This window comes from Lissotriton helveticus, chromosome 5_1, assembly GCF_964261635.1.
Source record: "Lissotriton helveticus chromosome 5_1, aLisHel1.1, whole genome shotgun sequence".
NCBI classification, from domain to species: Eukaryota; Metazoa; Chordata; class Amphibia; order Caudata; family Salamandridae; genus Lissotriton; species Lissotriton helveticus.
Window position 1 is genome coordinate 2,115,353,931 of NC_136065.1, and position 23,191 is coordinate 2,115,377,121.

General features: G+C 47.5%; 1 protein-coding gene across 1 annotated transcript in view; it reads right to left on the reverse strand.

Annotated features, from left to right (window-relative positions):
- Positions 1–23,191, reverse strand: part of NTNG2 (netrin G2) — a 237,447-nt gene that overhangs the window by 9,818 nt on the left and 204,438 nt on the right. Inside the window, exon 6 of the mRNA XM_078641539.1 lies at positions 11,097–11,264. Coding sequence (XP_078497665.1) covers positions 11,097–11,264 — 168 coding nt within the window. The remainder of the gene's footprint in view (positions 1–11,096; positions 11,265–23,191) is intronic.

The window sequence follows — 23,191 nt, forward strand, 5'->3', positions numbered from 1 at the left end:
TGCGATTCCTTAAATGCAATCGCAAAATAAAGAATCACAAATTTTGCGATTCCTTGTTTTGCATGCAGATTTGTGTGATACATACCATTTTGCAAAAATGCGTTCGCAAACGCCAAAATTCTGCGAATTTCGGCGTTTGCGAACGCATTTGGGCTTGATACATATGGCCCTAAGTGCCTTCTGTGAATACCAAAATGGTAGTAAGTTTAGGATTTTGTCTTAAGTTAGTTCTGTGAATCGGGCCCTCTGTTGACAAAGGCTCCTGTGAAAAAGAACCCTCACACCTCGAGCTGAAGTTGATACAATAGTTATACACCAGGCTGCTATGTTTAAGATTAGCAACACGGATCATCGCACCTCTGTACAGAAAGAAGCGTACAGGAGATGCTGCACTCCGTCCAAGCTGCAGAGCTCTGGAACTCCTCGCCAAATCACACATGAAGGACACACAACCACATGAGATTCTGATGAAGAATGGAAACCTGGCTGAATCCAGCAGAACCATCAGACTACCAGGCGAAGAGTCTTGAACTACAACCTACAGCGATAATTCGCATGGACCATAGCACTCAATGCCCTGGACAAGCCGCCAATGACGTGACGATAGAGACAGGTAAGCACCAGCATCAGAGGTTGTATGTCATTACAACGCTTGCATTTACAACCCGGGGATTACAACAAAAGTCGTTACAACGACTTTCCCTGAAGGGTGCTGGATAGTGGAATAGTTTAATTTTCTATTCCAACTCCAGTCCATGTTGACAATAGGGAAGGTGTTGGATAGAAAATTAAACTATTCCCTATCCAACAGCGACCTCCACCGAAAGTCGTTGTAACGACTTTCGTTGTAATCCCCGCGTTGTAATGGTAGTGCGGGGTAATCCCCGCATTGTAATGGCTGTTCTCCGCATCAGAGGCACCTTGTCCTCACCACAGTGATTGAGTAACTAGAACAGTCCTCCACTTACAAGTATGTAATCATATTCACCCATATGAGTGGGACATAGCCAACCAGACCGCATTAACTAACCGCTCAGTGCTAACTGGACAAGCTTGTGACGCGTACAAAGACCTGCTACTCTACTAGCCACCGGAGGACTCTTGAAGGTCCCTGTGAGCCAAATATGGTGGTCCTTACCTGACACCTTAGAGTTGAGAAGCTATAAAAGCAGTCATATATGGGGTGACTGTACCCCACTTCATCCTGGCCTGCCTCTCAGCACCACTTGATGCTCAGCTTCCCCTCCCCCCCACCCCCAGGATCTACAAGTTCACACAGAGAACCACCTGCCACCACAGCTGCACACACATCTGCACCCAGAATATAAATAAGCCATAAACATGATAATAGTGGTGCCTGCAGATGTAATCACAGCTGCCAGTGCACTACAAATCACAACAAGGGAGTGGACAGAAGATTTTCAATACCCCCGCTTCAGTCAGACCTCTAAACCGAGCACACAAAACAAGCAAGCCTGACCATAGCTAGGAGGGTTCCCTGTGCCCTTTCTTTGTCCTTCCATCTATCAATTCATCAATCCTTTCAGCCTTCTATCGTTTGATCCATTCATCTGATAATCCATTCACATTTCCATCCATGCACCCATTCATCCATTCATATATCCTTTTACACTTACCGATGTGCCCTTTCTTCATCCTTCTGCCTATTCACCCTTTAACCTCTCAATCCCTTCACTCCTTCGTCCATCCGTTTGCCTTTTCATCAATGCAAAAGAGGAACTGTTGTTTTCACTCCATTCTTCCATCCTATTTGATCAGCCTTCCAGCCATTCATTCTTTCACCCTTCCATCATCCATTCATTCTTTCAACCTACCATCCCTTCAATCTTTCAACCTACCATCCCTTCAATCTTTCAACCTACCATCCCTTCAATCTTTCAACCTACCATCCCTTCAATCTTTCAACCTACCATCCCTTCAATCTTTCCACCTACCATCCCTTCAATCTTTCAACCTACCATCCCTTCAATCTTTCAACCTACCATCCCTTCAATTTTTCAACCTACCATCCCTTCAATCTTTCAACCTACCATCCCTTCAATCTTTCAACCTACCATCCCTTCAATCTTTCAACCTACCATCCCTTCAATCTTTCATCCTACCATCCCTTCAATCTTTCCACCTACCATCCCTTCAATCTTTCAACCTACCATCCCTTCAATCTTTCAACCTACCATCCCTTCAATCTTTCAACCTACCATCCCTTCGTTCTTTCAGCATACTATCCCTTTGTTGTTTCAGCTTACTATCCCTTCATTTTTTCAACCTACCATCCATTCATTCCCTCTTCTATCCATTCATTCTTTCACCCTTCCATCCATTCATTCTTTCAGCCTTCCATCCATTGGTTCTTTCACTTTTCCATCCATTCGTTCTTTCACCCTTCCAGCCATTCGTTCTTTCACCCTTCCATCCATTCATTTGTTCTTTCAGCCTACCATCCCTTCATTCTATCAACCTACCATCCATTCATTCCCTCTTCTATCCATTCATTAGTTCACCCTTCCATCCATTCATTCGTTCACCCTTCCATCCAGTCATTCTTTCAGCCTAACATCACTTCATTATTTCACCCTTTCTTCCATTCATTCTTTCAGCCTTCCATCCATTTGTTCTTTCACCCTTCCATCCATTCATTCTTTCAGCCTTCCATCCATTGATTCTTTCACTTTTCCATCCATTCGTTCTTTCACCCTTCCTTCCATTCATTATTTCACCCTTCCATCCATTAGTTCTTTCACCCTTCTAGCCATTCGTTCTTTCACCCTTCCATCCATTCATTTGTTCACCCTTCCATCCATTCATTCTTTCAGCCTTCCATCCATTGGTTCTTTCACCCTTCCAGCCATTCGTTATTTCACCCTTCCATCTATTCATTTGTTCACCCTTCCATCCATTCATTCTTTCAGCCTTCCATCAATTCATTCTTTCACCCTTCCATTCATTCATTATTTCACCCTTCCATCCATTCATTCTTTCAGCCTTCCATCCATGGGTTTTTTCACCCTTCCATCCATTCATTCTTTCACCCTTCCATCAATTCATTCTTTCACCCTTCCATTCATTCATTCTTTCACCCTTCCATCCATTCATTCTTTCAGCCTTTCATCCATTCATTCTTTCAGCCTTCCATCCATGGGTTTTTTCACCCTTCCAGCCATTCGTTCTTTCACCCTTCCATCCATTCATTTGTTCACCCTTCCATTCATTCATTCTTTCACCCTTCCATCCATTCATTCTTTCACCCTTCCATCCATTCATTATTTCACCCTTCCATCCATTCATTATTTCAGCCTTCCATTCATTCATTCTTTCACCCTTCCATCCATTCATTATTTCAGCCTTCCATCAATTCATTCTTTCACCCTTCCATCCATTCATTCTTTCACCCTTCCATCCATTCATTCTTTCAGCCTTCCATCCATGGGTTTTTTCACCCTTCCAGCCATTTGTTCTTTCACCCTTCCATCCATTCATTTGTTCACCCTTCCATTCATTCATTCTTTCACCCTTCCATCCATTCATTATTTCAGCCTTCCATCCATTCATTCTTTCACCCTTCCATTCATTCATTCTTTCAGCCTTCCATCCATTCGTTCTTTCACCCTTCCATCCATTCATTCTTTCAGCCTTCCATCCATTCGTTCTTTCACCCTTCCATCCATTCATTATTTCAGCCTTCCATCCATTCATTCTTTCAGCCTTCCATCCATTCGTTCTTTCACCCTTCCATTCATTCATTCTTTCAGCCTTCCATCCATTCGTTCTTTCACCCTTCCATTCATTCATTCTTTCAGCCTTCCATCCATTCGTTCTTTCACCCTTCCATCATTCATTATTTCAGCCTTCCATCCATTCATTCTTTCACCCTTCCATCCATTCATTATTTCAGCCTTCCATCCATTCATTCTTTCACCCTTCCATCCATTGGTTCTTTCACCCTTCCATCCATTCATTCTTTCAGCCTTCCATCCATTCGTTCTTTCACCCTTCCATCCATTCATTATTTCAGCCTTCCATCCATTCATTCTTTCAGCCTTCCATCCATTCACCCTTCCATTCATTCATTCTTTCAGCCTTCCATCCATTCGTTCTTTCACCCTTCCATTCATTCATTCGTTCAGCCTTCCATCCATTCGTTCTTTCACCCTTCCATCCATTCATTATTTCAGCCTTCCATCCATTCGTTCTTTCACCCTTCCATCCATTCATTATTTCAGCCTTCCATCCATTCATTCTTTCACCCTTCCATCCATTCGTTCTTTCACCCTTCCATTCATTCGTTCTTTCACCCTTCCATCCATTCATTCTTTCAGCCTTCCATCCATTCGTTCTTTCACCCTTCCATCCATTCGTTCAGCCTACCGTCCATTCATTTTTTTAGCCTACATCCTCCAGTCACTCTTCTATCCATTCATTATTTCACCCTTCAATCATTAATTCTTTCAGCCTACCATACTATGCTTCACCTGTTCTTTATTTCCTTTCTCCTTCTTTTTCCTCCTTCTTCTTTCTTTACTTTCTACCAATGTTTTGTCTCTTCCCATTTTCTTTCTTGACATTTTCCCTCATGAACATATTTTCTGTTTCTCACTCCTTCTCTGTTGTCCCCTTTGTTCATCATCCCATTCTGTTCCTTCCTCTTTCCGTTGCCTAGGATGACACCCCTCAATCACAGTATTCCTAGCACCCCTATTTTATCTTATGTTCCACCTATTAATTATTTGCATTTTGCCTACAGACGATGAGGCCACAAATGAATACATCTTTTTGTACTGGCAGAAACCTTGCCCACTGTTCCAGGAGCCATTTCGTCTGCAAACTAGCTTTGGCAAAGCCACTGGGTCTTACCTTGCAAGCATGTAACGTTATTTATATATTTATTGATGCAAGCATATGCAATAAAAATATAGACAATAAATGTGAAAAAAATGAAATGAGAAATGGACCCAAAAGCCTTGGCACTTGATATGGACAGATTTTAGGAGCATTTTTTGTTTGTGGACTTTGGGGAATGAGGAGTAGGGTGTTTGAGTTTATGAGGTTTCTTGTCTGACCTGCTTTTTGAGTTTTGAGCAGTGGCGGCTGGTGACATTTCAAAGTGGTGAGGTGTAAACCGTGCAGCATGACTTTTATATAGTGAGTGATGTGAACGAGTTCAATGGAAATAGCTGGGGTCCATGGTGAGTCTCTCTCCCAAGAAAGAAATGAAAAAAAGATTGGCAAATGGTGCATTTTAAAGCAAATGAATGTAGCGATAAAACAAGGCTTATAAAGAAGTGGGAATGTATAGTCTTGAAATATTAAACCCATTAAAACCTGCCACATATTTTCCTGCATTAATATATATTCAACAGTTACTGTAATGTGTATATTGTACAGCATGACAACTTTAGCCCTTTAAAATGGCACTCTAGGTTTTGGGGGAAACTATGGCCCATGTAGGTAAGTGCAGTGGGGCCGGGTGGGGGGGATTTCGACAGACGATGATAAGGGAAAATTAAAAAAATAATTAACTTTCCCATGTTATCATTTGTCAAAATACCCCCCCACCCGGCCCAACTACCCCACCGCCTTTACCTGCACGGGACGCAGCTGGGTGGGGGCACGGAAACCCCTGTAACTTGATGGCTGTGGTGTGTGCGGGTGAAATGTGAATGGGGTGGTCTGCACAGTCACACCTGGTGTTAGGGGCACAGAAAACCCTGTAACCTGACATTTGCAGTGTTTGCTAGGAGCATGTGGTCAGGGTGCGCTGCCCCTGTTAAGGGCACAAGGACCCGTGTAACCTGACATTAGCAGCGTCTGCTGGCAGTATGTGGACACGGGGTCCGCCCGGTTACACCGGGTGCGGGTGTTAGGGTCACAGGAACCCCTGTAACCTGACAGCGTTCATGTCTGCAGGTGGTATGTGGATGGGAAAGTCTGTCCAGTCACATTGCGTGTTAGGGGCACAGAAACCCTTACCCGCAGTGTGGGCACCGAGAGAGCAACGAGCGGCCTCTGGGGGTCCCACACTGCCCACTTATGCCCACTGCAGCCTGAGTATTTTGGGTGTGCCCCCTCTTCGGTCTTGGCAGAGGCTCTCGGAGGTCGACACTCTGTCCTAGAGTTGGTTCTGATAGTGCAATCGCGCTCCACTGCTAATGCCTGTGTCCCCCTGTCCCAGTGTTCAACAATACAGCACATTACACTGCAGTACTGAAGAACGTTGCTCTACTGGCGCATTGTCCAGGTCTTGCCAAAGACATAGGGGCAGATCAGCGGCAGGAAACTGCCGCTAAAACGACGATAATAAGCTTGCTAACATGCGTTGTGGAATTCCAATAGAAGCCCAGGTTAGATGTCCTGCACATCTAACCTTGGCTTCTATTGGAATTCTATAACGCATATTAGCAAGCCCATTATCGCCCTTTTAGGTTCAGTTTCCTGCCACTAAAACGGCGATAATTTTAACGAGGATCTTGCCAATATGCCCCATATTGTTTACAAAGTCTCTGAATTCCGCTTTCAAACTTTGAAATATCGCCGAATTACTCCGTACGAGTAGATGAAAAATGAGGCCTGTCTTCGACAAGATTCGCGTTTATTGCTTGCAGAACCTGACACCCCCCCAGCTCTCACGCCTTTGTCCCTAGTTCCAAACCTTAGCACTTACCCTGTATTTGGCGACTCTTTGCCTGTGCTTGTTGTTTTCAGAGTTTGGCTTGGAGGCAGATTCAGCTGTCTAGTATCACTGCTTATTCACACTAACCCTGGGCGTCCGAATCGGCTACGCCCACGGAGTAGGCGTAGTGTTGCCTTCTACGCATTTTGCGTAGACAGCGTAGCCGGCAACACTACGCCCACTCTGTGTGCGTAGCCGAGTCGGCCGCCACCCGCCTCCCTCCCGCCCTCCCCTACATACATTATTTAAGCAACTAACCTTAATAAAACAATTTTAAAGCACTTACCGTGTCCGGTGTTCGCCTGGGGCTCCCTTCTTGGAATAGCGTCCCTTCCTGGATACCAATGCGCATGCGCGGTCGCCCGCGCATGCGCATTTCTCGGTCGCCCGCGCATGCGCATTTCTCGGGAGAAATGCGCATGCGCGGCCGCCCGCGCATGCGCATTGGTATCCAGGACGATGCTATTTCAAGAGGGAGCCCCGGACGAGCCCCGGACACGGTAAGTGCTTTAAAATTGTTTTATTAAGGTTAGTTGCTTAAATAACGTATGTAGGGGAGAGCGGGAGGGAGGTGCGTAGTGGGGCTACGCGGAGTGCGGGAGTGGGCGTAGCTTCTCGCCCACTCCGCATGGCTCCGCGGAGCCCCACTACGCCCAGGGTTAATTCACACTAATATATTGCGGGTGGATACACGTTTTCACATTCTGGTACTGAATTCCCTTTGAGGCTGTCTCATGATATATGGCAATGTCTCAATTTTAGGTTTAAATCTTTTTATTTGAAATCTGCACCTGGAAAACAAGTTAGTTAGCCCAAAGGTTGCATAGTCAACAGCAAAATGTCTCTATTTCAAAATGTAGGATCAATGGTGCCACCATGTGGCCATATGTGAGTATTACACTCATTCAATAATACCACCAGGGACTCGTTGCATTTGTCCCACTAGTGAAATCTCTGATTCTCTTTTACTTGCCTCCTGTGCAGCCACGGTTACCTCGAACAAGTAATACACACTAGAGACCTTTCCTAAGAATCCAGGGGCAGATCTACAAGAAAGTGCCGCAGAGTGGCACCGTAAGCCCTTTGGCTGCGCCACGCTGCGGCACTTTCAGAGCACAGGAATGCAACATATTTACAAGAATTTGTCGCATCCTGTGCTCTTCCCTGCGCTGGTGCACACACAGCTGCCAAGCGCCGGCGCAGGCACCCCTGCACCATGGTGCAATGATGGCTGCGCCATGGGGAGATTGTTTTTGTGTAGAAAAGGGCACCTTCCTGCACAAAAGCAATCACTGCAGGCATTTTCCTCCTTCAATGCGTACTGTAGAATGCAGCACGCATTGAAAGAGGAAAAAATGAGGAGAAATGAAAACATTTCTCCTCGTTACGCCTCCCTACGCCTCCTCTAGGGTGGCGTAGCATTCAGACGCATCTCCAGAGTTACGATTTCTCGTACATCTGGAGATGTGTCTCGTTCCATGGGTGTTGCGTGGGAACACCCACAGCAACACCCATGGAACGCCCCTTCAACGCAAAGTGCTGCGTGTGAATGGGCCGTATTTACAAGCAGATGAAAAGTCACGGAGGGTGGCTTTTCCTCTCCTTGTAAATATGGAGGAGCCCCCTGCGCCACCAGTACGTCAGGAAAAGTGACGTACTGGTGGCTCAGGGGGCTTGTAAATATGCCCCCCAGTTTCAAGATTAAAATGATATTCAAGAAGCAGACACAGGCCTGAATGAAAGCATACCTGGATATTTTGAAGGTGTAGCACAGTTGCACTTTCTGAGCACTTTATTTGAGGCCTCATTTACAATGATTTTGCGTAGGGCAGCACCGTGAGTCCTTTTCCTGTGCTGCTCTACGCCAAATCGAAAGGGCAGGACTGCACCGCATTTACAAGATACTGGGATTCCTGTCCTTTCAGCCAGCGCAATTTGGTGCCTACGCAGGCACCCTTGCACAATGGTTTAAGGATGTCTGCGTTGTAAGCAGGATTGTTTTTGTGTAGGAAGGGACACCTTCCTACACAAAAACAATCAATGGAGGCATGTTCCTCTTTCTATGTATGTTGTAGAATGCAGCACACATGGAAAGAGCAAGAAAATAAGAGAAATAAACATATTTAACCTCTTCCACACTCGTGGTGGAACCGTTCCGTCACGAGCCTCGGGTGGGCTGTGCTGGTGACGGAACGGTTCCGCCACGGCCCTGCCGCCGTGAAAATTCCGCGCCTGCGCTAACGTTCTGAAGAACGGGCGGGCCGTGACGGAACCGTTCCGTCACAAGCACAGCTCACCCGCGTGCCGTGACGGAGCGGTTCCGTCACAAGCACGGAACCGCCGCGCGGCCGCCCCACCCCCTTAGTGCTGCGGCAGAATAGCCGCCGCAGCGAAGGGGTTAACCCATATGTTTACAGATCCCTGTAAATCTGGGGATGTGTCAAAAACTATGGGTGTTCTGTGGAAACAAAGCAGACACATGGAGATGATGGACAGAGCGCTGAATCTTTTCAGACACTCACCTACCCCCCAGCACCCCCCCCACCATTACAGATCTGGGTTGATTCCATCATCGTTCTTTAGCTCACTCCGCCACCCAAGTTTGGACCCAGCCATATGCAAATCAGTCTGACCCTGTGCCTCATGGGAACAGTCCAGCCCAAACTGTCAGGCCTGGTCCTCCCTGGACCAGAAACAAGCTTCCTCTCCTTGTGTTTGCTTTGTTCGCCCTAAGTTGGCAGGGTATGCCCAGACGTGGGTCCCTTGCTCACTTTGCCACTGAATTCAAGCTATCCTGGCTGATGAAGGCTGTTACCCCAAAACTGGTCCCAGGATGCTTGTTTCCAGTCCAGTGAAGACCTGGCTTGGCAGTTCGGGCTGGACTGTTCCCATGAGGCACAGGGTCAGACTTGTTTGCATATGGCTTTATTTGAAAGCCAGCTCAAGGACTACTTGGAACTGATTTTTTCAGAGCGTTTGTGCCTATATTTATTTGAAAGCAGTGCTGGGACTGTCCTACTGCCATAGTTGAGAGTTGTCCAAGGCACTTTCTCTATATATACTGTGCAGCGTCTGCTGTTCTAGGGGAATTTTCCATCTCGGGAGAAAGAATGACCACAGTCTATATGTTTCATCATATCGCAACTATGATTTGTGCAGGGGATCTAGCCGAGTGTTCGTTAGGCCTCATTTCAACATCATTAGTTCCAAGCTTCATTTTGACTCGGCCTTAATAACAATTAAAGTTGAACCGGGTGATCCTGGAGCGACAGCATGAATATGTTCTACTGCTGTATGCAGGCCAAGAACAGGTCTATGCTGTTTTTGCTCAAATTGTGCTGTATGCAGCATACATAAGGAATACAAAAAACAGGGGGAGCACTTCTTCCTGTTTCTGATCTGCATTGTCAGCAACTCCTACCCTAACTAGGGAATTTGTTATGCTAATGTATAAGCTTTAGAGGGGTCTCCAACCAGTAGCTCGTGAGCTACTGTAGCTCTTGAGCTAACTCTGAGTAGCTCACCTGTGTGCAGCCCAGCTTACTAAATTAGAAAGTTTTTGCTTGGTTCACGCTTGGACCCCTTCCGGGACTGTGCATGTTTACTGAAAATGTTCATGGCATGGGGTCTTTGTCCTTTCATATTAGAGGTGTGGCTCCTGTAGGCACACTTTTCAGACCATCACAATGTAAACTTAAGAGCTGGAATGTTGTGTACAGCACTTTAAGTGTGTATATAATTAATTCTACTGGAGTCTTTGTGAAGAGGGAGCTTTGCTACCACAATCTTGCTACCCAAGCTTTCAGAAACAAAGGTAGGCACCACTCTGTGAACGAGGATGACATCAGGGTGGCACCTTCTGCCCTGTGCTGAAACCTTGTTCATGGTTTGGCTGAGAACCTGGTTGGCCCCTTCACAGCAATGTGCAGTGAGTAGGCAATTTAAGTCACACCGGGTGAGCCATGATTGAAAACGGAGTGGGAGTACATTAAGAGTGTCTTTGGACCAGGAGTGTTGTCGACATGTCACGTGGCTTACCATGACCAGAGTGGGTCACAATGGGAGCATCCATCACAGAAATGAGCTTGAACGTAGAGGCCTGCCTTCCACTGCTTTGACACCAGAGGGCACCAAACCACTAGAAGTGCAGCATAGTCTGGTGTTTTCTGGTTTCTACTGAAAAGCAAACATTGTCTGTGGGTGTGTTTTATAGGTTATAAACGGTCTTAACTGAAAATCAGAAACCCTAAATATATATAACATATTATGCAATGCAATTTTCACCTCTGCATGGTCAATGATGCCTACTTTATTTATTGTCTTACAAATAAATTATTTTAGTGCTATCTGGAAACTGTGACCATGGCAACTGCGCCTCCCACAAGCCCCAGGTAAACAGTGCCCTTACCTATGCATACATTCTCGTCGTCCAGCTCGGCGGACTGGTTCCGGTAGAAGCCCAGGCGGCAGTGCTGGCAGTGCTGGCCACGCGTGTAGTGCTTGCAGCTCACGCATGTCACCACGTTCAGGAAGTCGATGTAGCTGCAGCGGTTCGAGTGCCCGTAGCACTCACAGTCTGAGATGGAAGGGTTGGGGAGGAAAACAGCAAGAGTAAGATAGGTCTCCACTAATTGGCTGGCAGCCACTCACACCATCTACCCCAGCAGGCACACCTTGAGTGCTGGCGAGGCATGCATGAGTGGTGCACGCCACACCCCGTATATATCACTGCAGCTAAGAGACAGGGGTGCTGGTTCCACTGCTCTCAAGTGACCTCCCCCAGAGACTGCTTGAGGCCCTTCCCTGGTTTCCCAAAACCCATCCTAGCACACTCTGAAATTCCCAAAGAGGAAATCGGGGTGTCCATTCCCAGAAGGCACTCGCTTGGAGCCCAGGTATGGATTACACACGTAGGCTTCAGTATGGACTACTTGAGCACTACACTGAAACCCAAGCGTTTTCTAGAAGACCTTCTAACAGTTAGGTAAGAAAAAAACTCCTTTCTGACCCCAACCTCGGCCTTCTCCTGCTTTACGGCTGCTAAAGACCCACAAACCCTCTCTCTGGCTCCTCCTCACGTCTTCTTGTGTCCCCCCTCCTTCTCTGTACGCTCCTTTTCCATGCCCTCCCTTCTATCCACCCTCTACCCCTTCTACCCCTTCTTAATCCATCACTCTCCACTCTCCAGGTCTTCATCTCTGAGCCATCTGTGCACCCACCCATTTCTCATCCGAACACCTTTCCCCACCCACCCATCTCTCCCACCAGCCTTCCTAGCGCGTTCACCTCTCTCCTAACCTTACTAGCCCTTCTTACATTGTGTCCTCTGTAGGCTCTTTTTTTACCCATCCGTGCACACTATACCCACCCCCAGCCCCTCACTGCCTCTATCTCATCTTATGTTGCACACTACTAACCCGCTACCACCCACCCTCATCAGTGAGCCCTCTGTTTTCACCATTGCCCACACTAGTGAGGGAATGTGCCCATGTGCAGCACTAGTGCCCAGACCCCCTCCCCCCCATCACCCCCACCCCCTTTTAGGCATGCATGACATGCAGTGCGTGGCACAAGGTCATGGCTGGATGAAGGCAGGGTGGAATGGCATGGGAAAGGATGAGTGAATGAATGATGAACCCACGCCTGTGGTGTGTAGGACATGCAATGAGTGGCACTGTGTGCTTCATGCAGGTAGGGGGCATAATAACAAGGAATGATAACATAGGATTATAAAAACCTCCGTTAGGTTTCATCGGCCGAAGGTACGTATATGTTCAACACTGGATCCCACCACCAGGGCGATGCAAGGGTCACGTGACCGGAAGGAAGGCGGAAGAAGACTGCAGAGGGTAGATTTACAGCCAAATAGAATAGAATAGAAGTGGCATTTATAAAGCGCATGGCTACCCATGGGCATCCCAGCGCTGGAAGTAGGAAGAGGCAGATGAGGTTTATCTGGGGAAGAGCCAGGTTTTGAACAGCTTCCGAAAGGTCGAATGGTTAGTTTCTTTCCGTAACTGGAGAGGAAGAGAATTCCAAAGCTTAAGCAGTAGGTGGCAAAATCTATGCCACTGTGTGTCAGGGTGCCCAGATCTATTGCAGTGGATGCCGGGCTATCTGTCTGTGTATGACTATGCCCAGGCCCATGGATGCCCAGATCTCCATATTTATGCCAGCAGATGCCCAGATGGATGTCCTGTGAATGACTACTCTGATGCTCAGATCTCTGGATGTAGACCAATCCACTCCAGCAGATGTTCCAATGCTACTTTATGCCCACTATGTGCCAGTGAATGCTCCAATATATGCCAGTTAGTGCCCATTCCATGCCAATGCATGCCCCAATCTATGTAAGTAGGTACCCAGTGGGCGCTCTAATCTATGCCAGTGCATGGCCCAGTCTATGCCATCTGATTCTGGAATCGCTGGTGGTGGCCGTGTGTGTCCAGTGGATGACAGTGGATGGTCCAATATATACCAAGGGATGACCCAATCTGTGCCAGTGGATGCTTCAATCTATGCGGGTGGGTGTCGCAATCTATGCCAGTGGATAGCCAGTCTGTGCCAGTGGGGGCTTCAAACTATGCTGGCGGGTGTCATAATCTATGCCAGTGAACGCTTAGCTCTGTGGCAATGTATGTTCAGTTCTATGCCTGTGTATGCCTACAGCTATGCCAATGGATGCCCTGATTCCCAGGCCAGTGGATGCCCAGGTGTGTGCCAGTGTACACTAAGTTCCATGATGCTAATTGTCCAGATCTGTGCCAGTGGATGCACACGTCTAATGCCCAGCATCCCAGATATATACATTGCATAGATGGATATATGTGAGGGGATATGCAGAGCTATGCCAACAAATGCCCAACACACCAGGGGCCTCATTTATGAGAAATGACGCATCGCTGTGTGAAAGCAGCGATGCGTCACTTCTCCGTGCGCACTCCTTGCGACATACCTGATGCGTCATATTTAATGGATGACGCATCATGTAGCAAGGAGTTACAGATACGTCAGTATTTCTGACGTATCGGTAAGCGCAAAAGTCACGCATTGCTGGTGTGTGTCACAAAAGTGACCCAACACCAGTAATGCGTCCATTCACATGGGGCAAGCCCCATGTGAAAGGGCCTGCGTCAGTCTTACGCCTGCTGTGAGGCAGGCGCAAGATTTTCACGCAATGGCGTCCTAGAAGTGACGCAGTGAAATCTCATAGATTTCACTGCGTCACTTCTACGAGGCTTTTTGCGGGGGAACGCCACCCCCTGCATACATTATACCTGACGCAGGTATAATGTAGCGCAGGGGTTTACAAAGTGACGCATCTGCTTAGATGCGTCACTTTGTAAATAGTGCGCAACAGGAGGCATGTTTTACGCCGCCGATGCATCACAAAAAGTGATGCATCAGAAGCACAAAACTGACGCAAGGCCTCATAAATGAGGCCCCAGGTATATGCATTGGATGGCTGGACCTATACGTATGGATGCACAGACCCATCCCACAAGTGCCCGGCACCCCTGGTATATACATTGGATGGCTAGACCTATATATATGGATACACAGACCCATGACAGCGAACGCCAACGCCCTGCGTATATACATTGGATGGCTGGACCTATACATATGGATGCACAGACCCATGCCATCAAGCGCCCGGCACCCCTGGTATATACATTGGATGGCTAGACCTATATATATGGATACACAGACCCATGACAGCGAACGCCAACACCCCTCGTATATACATTGGATGGCTGGACCTATACATATGGATGCACAGCCCTATGACAACAAACGCCCAGCACCCCAGATAAATGCATTGGATCGTTGACCCTATACATATGGATGTGCAGACCTATTCCAGTGAACGTCGAGCACCCCAGTGAGGGAAAGCAAAGATACGACTCAGAGACATTGGTACCTTGATGAATGTGTGACTACAGGGAAATGCTCTATCTCCACTCAATATGAGGCCAGCAGTTCCCGCAAGTGGTGATATGCAAAGCGCGTATTATGCCTGCTTTATGTCTGTTGTGTCATCACCAATGTATGTGTTGTATACACTACTCAGAAATCAATAGGGATCTTACAGTCCTGAAGAAAACTTATGGGACTGCGGGAAGTAGAAGAGGCCGAAACATGTCGACTTGATACATTCTCCAACCATCCAAATTTATGATTTTTTCCCCTTGCCTGGGTACATTATACATAATCCAGTAAACCATTGAGCTATTCTTTCAAAGACATTTTTAATGTCCAGAAGAAGAAACAAATGACATACAAAGAGCTCCAACTAACCTGGTAGACCTAACTCTGACAAACACCACGTCGGGATGTTGAACCCGATGATGAAGCAAGCCACAATTTGTGGGCGAGGGCTATTTTTCCAAAATAAATTTTTTTTTTCTCTGTGCTTTGACATCATATACAACTTAAAAGTAATGATAACTTACTGTACAGTGTGTCTGTGAAGTGTTCCTCAGGGACAGTGTACTAGTAGGCCTCAAGGCCTCGCTTCTCTCTGTTATGTTATATTGATTTGTATAGCGCACTAATTACTCCATTACAGGTGTAATAAACACTGAGGCAAAGTCACATTAGAGATATTCTCAACCCTGGGGCGAAGTCCCATTATAGGCATACAGAACTCTGGGGCAAAGTCCTATTACAGATATTTTCAGCCTTGGGAGGAATCCACATTACAGGTATACTCAACCCTGAGGCAAAGTCCTATTAAAGATATACTCAACTCTGGGGTTAAGTCGTTTTGCAGGTATACTCAACATTGGGGCGAAGTCACATTACAGGTATATTCAGCCCCTGGGGTGAAGTCCCATTACAGGTATATTCAGCCCTGGGGCGAGTCCTATTACAGGTATATTCAGCCCTGGGGCGAGTCCTATTACAGGTACATTCAGCCCTGGGGTGAAGTTGTATTGCAGGTATACTCAGCACTGAGCTCTTGAGGCGGAAGCTGGGAGCGAGATTTCTAGCTGTTTTTTAAAAAAATTACCTCACTTGATTGTCACTTGAATAAATTGTATTTTTACTTACTTACTTTCCTCAGGTTGTGCTTGCGCAGTGGATCTAGCGCTGCCGCGGCACCCCTAGCTAACAACTCCTCTTGCCGCCATCTCGGTGAGGCCGGAGGCCACGCCCGTTTTCAGAGGCCACGCCCCCCGCCGCCGCCGCCCCACACACCTATAAATTATGTGCAACTTCCGGACGCACAGCGGGTGCGCCGTCTGCGCGCCAAAGGCGCGCCAAAGGTAAGCCCGTCTGCGTCCGACCGGGCCTAGGGGCTCCCCACCATGCCCACATCACTCAATACTCTCCTGCACAGCTTTACAATCTTCAAGGACCGTGACTTTTGCACGACTCTGTGACGTCGCTCATAGGCAGATTGGGATTGACGGCCCCGCGCCCTCTCCCTCCTTTCCCGGCCCTACCTTCCCTCCCCTCTCCCCTCTCTGATCCATCTCACGCTCCCCCTGCACTTCCCGTGCCTATCACCCTATCCGTTTATTATCTAAACTCCAGGTCTGCAGTTAAACACTCTCACAAACTTTTTGTTTTACTGGACCTGCACAAACCAGATCTCCTACTTCTTACAGAGACCTGGTTCTGCGACAACTCCCTTCCTTCCCTATTAGCTACCCTTCCGGACGCTTACTACGAGCTGCGCACCGACCGACTCTCCGGCAAATCAGGAGGCGGCGTCGCTTTGATCGCCCGCAGAGAACTCTCCTTTCAGCCTCTATCCTTCCCCTCCATTGGTTCATCTGATTTTTTAGTCGTCCGCTCTCCATCCTTCACAGTCCCACTCACTTGTTTGCTCATGTACCGTCCTCCCCAACCCTCTCAACTCTTTCTCCCCGGTTTCCAAGACCTAGTGGCCACCTTAGCGGTCAACAACTCCTCCATTCTGGTATTAGGTGATTTCAACTTCTGGCCATCCGACCCCGCAGAATGCTCGACCTCTAAGGAATTCTCGGACACCCTTCGCTCCCTCAACTTTGACTCCCACGTTCACTCCCCTACTCACATTCAGGGTCACATCCTTGATCAGATCTGGTCCCTCAATTGTCCTATAACCTCCTTGTCCATCTCCCCGTGCACCTGGTTTGATCACTTCCTGATATCGTTTTCCCTACATCTTAACCCAGTCACTAAGCCCTCCCTTCCCAAAAACACTGGGCGCGCTCCTGGAGCCGGGTGGATGTGGCCCCTCTTTCCGCCACACTCTCCGTATCCAGTCCAGACCTTCAAGGTCTGTCATCTTCCGCACAAGCCGACGCTATCAACTCCTGGCTCCTGTCAGGCTGCGATTCCGTCGCCCCCCTCAGACGAGTGTCCTCCAGACGCCCGAACGACGCAAATCATTGGTTCAGTGAGGAACTCAAGGCCCAGAAACTCTCTGTGCGCCAAGCCGAGCGTGCCTGGAGACCAAACTACTGCCCCAATCTTAAAACCCAGTATACCGTCCTCCTATCCCAATATAAAAAATCTATTTTGGCTACAAAAACCGCCTACTTCTCCTCAGAAATTCTGGCCGCCGAAAATCAGACTAGAGAGATTTTTTCCATTGTGCATGATCTTGCCTACTCCGACAGAGCCACCCTCAAACCTGCTCCCTCCCAGGAACTATGCGACTCTCTCAACACCTATTTCCTGGACAAAATCTCAAACATCAAAGCAAACATCCCTCCCCCTTCCCCTTCCTTCGTCGACCCCCAGTGTCCTTCAGTCGGGGCACGCCTTGACTCTCTCCCCCCTCTGACAGAGGAGGTTTTTCTGTCCCTTCTCCCTACGATCAAATCAGGCTCACCTCTGGACCCTTGCCCTGCCCACATCCTTAGGCACATCTACTCGGTCTGCGTGCAGCCCCCTCTCACATTTCTTAACAGTTCCCTGTCCCAGGGCATTGTTATTCCACCTCTAAAGACGGCCACCATTGTTCCAATCCTAAAAAAACCGGGAGCTGACCCCTCCGCTCCTGTTAACTACCGCCCCATCTCACTATTGCCCTTTCTGGGGAAGTTACTAGAGCTCCACGTTACCTAAACGCTCAGTACCTTTGTTGAGAGGAACGGAGCATTAGCCCCACGTCAGGCTGGGTTCCGCCCCGCACACTCCACGGAGTCCGTGGTGCTATCGGTCCTTGACAACCTCAGAGAGGGTATGGACACCAACCACCCCCAGGCCTTGGTCCTCCTCGACCTCTCCGCCGCTTTTGACACGGTTGATTATTCTATCCTACTCTCTCGTGTCAGGGCGGCGGGGATTGGGGGATCGGCCCTGGTCTGGCTGTCCTCATTTCTGAGGGACCGCACCCAGGCTGTGCGCCTGGGCAACTTCTCGGCGGACTTACGGAAATTACCTTGCGGGATTCCCCGGGGCTCCTCCCTCTCCCCCCATTTAATTAATCTGTACATTGCTCCTCTCCTTTTCCCCCTCCAGCAAATGGAGGTCACCGTCTATAATTGCGCGGATGACCTGCAGCTTATTTTTACTTTGTCCCCATCCCCTGAGTCCATGACGAAGTTCCAGTCTGTCATGATCTTTATCCGGGACTGGATGAACTACAACCACCTGAAGCTGAATCCTGATAAAACTGAGCTGGTTCTAACAGGTGGTTGCTCCGGTCCCTGGACCCCTCTCTTCTGGCCCCCCTCTCTAGGTCCCCTCCTTCTCCTTCCTCCGCTGTGAGAACTCTGGGGATAAAACTGAATGATCAACTCACTCTACACTCCCAGGTTAGTTCTGTGGTGTCCTCTTCCTTTCTTTCCCTCCGCACCATCCGCAAAGTCTCTCAATTTTTTTCCTTCTCTGCCCTTAAGCTCATTGTCCTGGCGATGGTTATCTCCCGCCTAGACTATGACAACGCCCTATACTGTGGCATGCCCGCCTACAGCATGAGACGACTACAGCTGGTCCAAAACCAGGCCGCTCGCCTGGTCTACAACCTGGCCAAATTCCATCACGTCACGCCGCTCCTCAAATCCTTGCACTGGCTCCCCATCCGAGAACGAGCTCAGTTCAAGATGGGATGTATCATTTTCCAGGCCCGGGACGGCGTTGCCCCCGATTTCTTCTCCTCAGAAATCAAAGCTTACGCCCCTATCAGGGAACTTCGTTCATCTTCCCAACACCTGTTGACAGTTCCCCACTTCAGGCGTAAAAAGTGGGGGGGCACGAAATTTTCCACTCTTGCCCCGGCCTTCTGGAACTCCCTCCCCGCCCATCTCAGATCTTCCACTCATTATTCGCACTTCCGAAAGGCGCTCAAAACCTTTCTTTTCGCGCAGGCTTTTTCACAATAACTGTCCTTCTTCCCTCCCCCCGACCGTCTTGCCCTCCCGGGCTCAGTACTTCACAGCGCATGAAACCGCCAGGTGTATGCGTGCTCTACAAATGTTTTAAACTCAAACTCAAACTCAGCCATGGGGTGAAGTCCCAGTACAGGTATAATGAACACTGCGAGAGAAGTCCCATAAAATGTATACTCCGCCCCACTGAGAAGTCACATATTAATATACCCATCCCTGCTGAGAACTACTGGTTCTGTCCTGTTATAGATGTACATAAACCCGATAAGAAGTCCCATTAAATGAATCCTCAATCCTGCTGCGAAGTGCTGGAACTGCCCCATTAGAAGGACAGCAGACTCCCGAGAACCGCCCGTCCTGTCCCATTAAAGGCACTCCAACCTTCCTCCGAGAAGTGCTGGTACAGGCCCTTTAAAGCCCTAACTGCCCTGCCCGGAAGGGCATATACTGTTCCAATCAAATGATAACATTCTGCTGCAAAGCATTTGAACTATCTAATTAAAAATTATTAACGCCCTCTGAGAGGTGCCTGTAGTCTCCCTGTGACATCAAGGGAGTGTGGGTAAAGTGTGGGGCTTGGTGGTGGGGGTTTAGGCACGAGCCTTCGGTCCTATTTGAAGACTGTGGGCCAGATTCACAGAACTAATTTAAGACTAAATCCTAAACTTACTACCATTTTGGTATTCACAGAAGGCACTTACTCATTTTGATATTCACAGAAGGCACTTACTCATTTTGGTATTCACAGAAGGCACTTACTCATTTTGGTATTCACAGAAGGCACTTACTCATTTTGGTATTCACAGAAGGCACTTACTCATTTTGGTATTCACAGAAGTTAGGACTCCTAACTTTAGGATTCCTAAATGCCTTCTATGAATACTGAAAATCTTAAAGTTAGGATTTTTCTCAGTTTAGGAGTAGTAAAGGCAGGACTCCTAACTCTAGGACTCCTACACTGAGAAAAATCCTAACGTTAAGACTTTCAGTATTCACAGAAGGCATTTAGGAGTCCTAAAATTAGGACTCCGAACTTCTGTGAATACCAAAATTAGTAAGTGCCTTCTGTGAATACCAAAATGGTAGTAAGTTTAGGGTTTTGTCTTAAATTAGTTCTGTGAATCGTGCCCTAGATTATGAGAGCCTGAAGATTTGGAAGCCTGCAGCGTCCCCCTTTGGCCTCCAGGTGGCGCTCCTTCCTAAGACTCTCACTGGGAGCAGAGAGTAGGCGCTGTAAAGGGTACCAGGCTCCCTTGTCTCCCCCTTCACCTGCACCACCCCCCAGCTTCTTAGAGCCCCCGGCTTACCTTGAAACGTCTCGAGCAGGACCCCAGGCACCGGGGCGGGCTCCGGCTCCTGAGGGCGGGGCTCCTTCCGGGGCCCTTGGGAGGAAGGAGACAGTGAGGTCTCATCAGAGGGTCAGTGCAAGTTTGGGGTTCAGGGAGGGGGTGCTCACCCCAGGGAGGGCTATGCCTAGAGAGGGCAGGGAGAGGGTGGGTCCAGGGGTGGTCTGTCAGGGGCCATTGTTACTCCGTCAGGGGCCATTGTTACTCCGTCAGGGGTCACTGTTACTCCGTCAGGGGCCTTTGTTACTCCGTCAGGGGCCATTGTTACTCCGTCAGGGGCCATTGTTACTCCGTCAGGGGCCACTGTTACTTCTCCATTCAGACTCTCTTCTCCCTCTCTTCCTCTCTAGACTCGTCTCCCTCCGCTGCTTTTGAGGTCTTTTTAACCTCTTTTCGTTTTAACCAGACTATTTTCTTGACATTTTCATTCAACCTTTTCTGTTTTCGATATATTTTATTATCGCCCCTCTAGTTTGTCTTCTTATCTAGGTCTTGCTGTTTTTTTTTCTCTCTTCTTGTCTTACTCTTTCTTTTCTGGACAGTATTGTATTCCCTTCTCGTCTGTTTTAATGCGTTCTGTGTGATGAGTCTGTTGTTGAGCTTTTTCACTTTCGTCTCTTTTTCTCCTCAGGCTGCTATGTTTCCCCTTTTGTGCGTTAATTCTTTATTCTATTTTCTCCTGTTTCTACTGTTCCTTCCCTTCTCTTTTGTTTCTTCCATTTTTACTCCTCTCTCTTCTGTTTATCTCCCCTATATTGAATTTCATTTATTTTTCGTCACGTGCTTTTTTTTCTATTTAATCCACTCATCTTTCCTCAATATTCGTTACTTTCTGATTTTTTCGTGTTTCTCTTTTCTTTTTTCCCCTTCCCTCCTAATATGTATCCCTTTCCTTCATTTGCCTTCCATGTTTATTATGTCACTCTTTTCTACTTCCAATCAAATTCCAAATTATATTATTCTCTTTCTTCTGCTATATTACTTTCTATGCTCTTCACTAGCTTTTGTTTTTCATCTTTTTATTTATTCTTTTCTTTTGATTCCGCTTTTCCTATTCTTTTCCTTTCTTTCATTTTTTCATTTCTCAAGCGTTCTTTTGCTTTGTTTTTTTTTTGTTCAGTACGTCTTTCTTTGTTCCCTTCTTCTATTATCAATGTCTCTGTTTTTTGTTCCCTCTGGATCACTGTCTGTTTAATTCTCCTCTTTTTATTTTTATATTATAACTTCTTTCTTTTTTTGTGCCGTTTCCTTATTAACAGCACACTCACGTGTTTTTCTTTTGTTTTATGTACACATTATATACGATCTCGCACACTCTATTGTAATCACTTCACCAGTGCGATCTCATTTGCACAATGGTCCTCACACAAACTCAGACAAATATATTAAATCGTGAGTGACACTTGGCTATTGGGTAACATAAACCAATACTCCCCCTCAGAAACACACTCTCTTCAACACACAGCCTCTCTTTTGAACCCACTGTGTTCCACCCCCCTTTTCACAATCTCGCACAGTCTTTTTTCACTCTTGCAGTATTTCACTTTCAATCTATGTCTCTCTATTTTGCTTCTTGTATCTTTTTTCTCCCTTTTGTTTTCTGTCTCTCGCCCTCCCCTCACTTTCTTTCTTTGACAGACTTGTTCCCCAGCTCTTGTGACGTCAGTGTAGGAAGACACACAACCAGGGGCCTCATTTATGAAAAGTGACGCATCGCTGCGTGAAAACAGCGATGCGTCACTTTTCGCTGCGCCCTCCTTGCGAGACCAATGATGCGTCATATTTACAGTATGATGCATCATGGCGCAAGGAGTTACAGATACGTCAGTATTTCTGACGTATCTGTATGGCACAAAAGTGACGCATTGCTGGTGTGTGTCACAAAAGTGACGCAACTCCAGCAATGCGTCCTTTCACATGGGGCAAGCCCCATGTGAAAGGGCCCGCGTCAGTCTTACACCTGCTGTGAGGCACGCGTAATAAATTGATGCATTTGTGTCCTAGAAGTGGCGCAGTGAATTCACATAGATTTCACTGTGTTACTTCTACGACCCTTTCTTGCGTCAATACGCCCCCCTTGCATACATTATACCTGGCGCAGGGGTTTATAAAGTGACGCATCTGCCTAGATGCGTCACTTTGTAAATATGGCGCAACAAGGCGCATTTTTTACGCCACTGGTGCGTCACAAAAAGTGACGCACCAGCGGCGTAAAAGTGGCGCATAGCCTCATAAATGAGGCCCCAGGAGTTTTGATATCTACGACTTGTTGCAACAACATTTCTCACATGCATCATCCATGTGATTTGACGCAAATCCAGATTTACAAAGACGTCTAGACCCGGAGACAATAGTGCACAGGGAACCGTGCAGGGAAAACAGTGGGACGTCACAGGATGGGTGGGGGTGCCCCACAGTCGTGGGCACTCGTCCGTACTCTTTTGCTCTTTTTCTCTTGCTCTGCCTTCATCGAACCCCCTCACTCTCCGTGTCTTACTCTCCCTTGTTCGATGCTCTTTTAATTACTATTTCTTTCCTTCTTGCTCATATGTTCTCTTGTTTGCTTCGAGTCTCTCTCTTTCTCGTCCCCTTTCTTGCTCCTAACTCACTCTCTTGCTTTCTCTTTGTCTCACTCTCTCCGGGGCATATCAGCAAGGGCCGGCGATAATTATCGCTCAGCGCGTTTAGCGCGAGGATAATTATCGCCGGCTATCGCAGGATTTTATAGCTATCAGCAACGCTTATCTCCAAAGCGATAAACTTCCATGCACGAGCTGCCAAATGTGCAATTATCGCTTGGAATCCAGGTATAATCGCACAACGTTTGG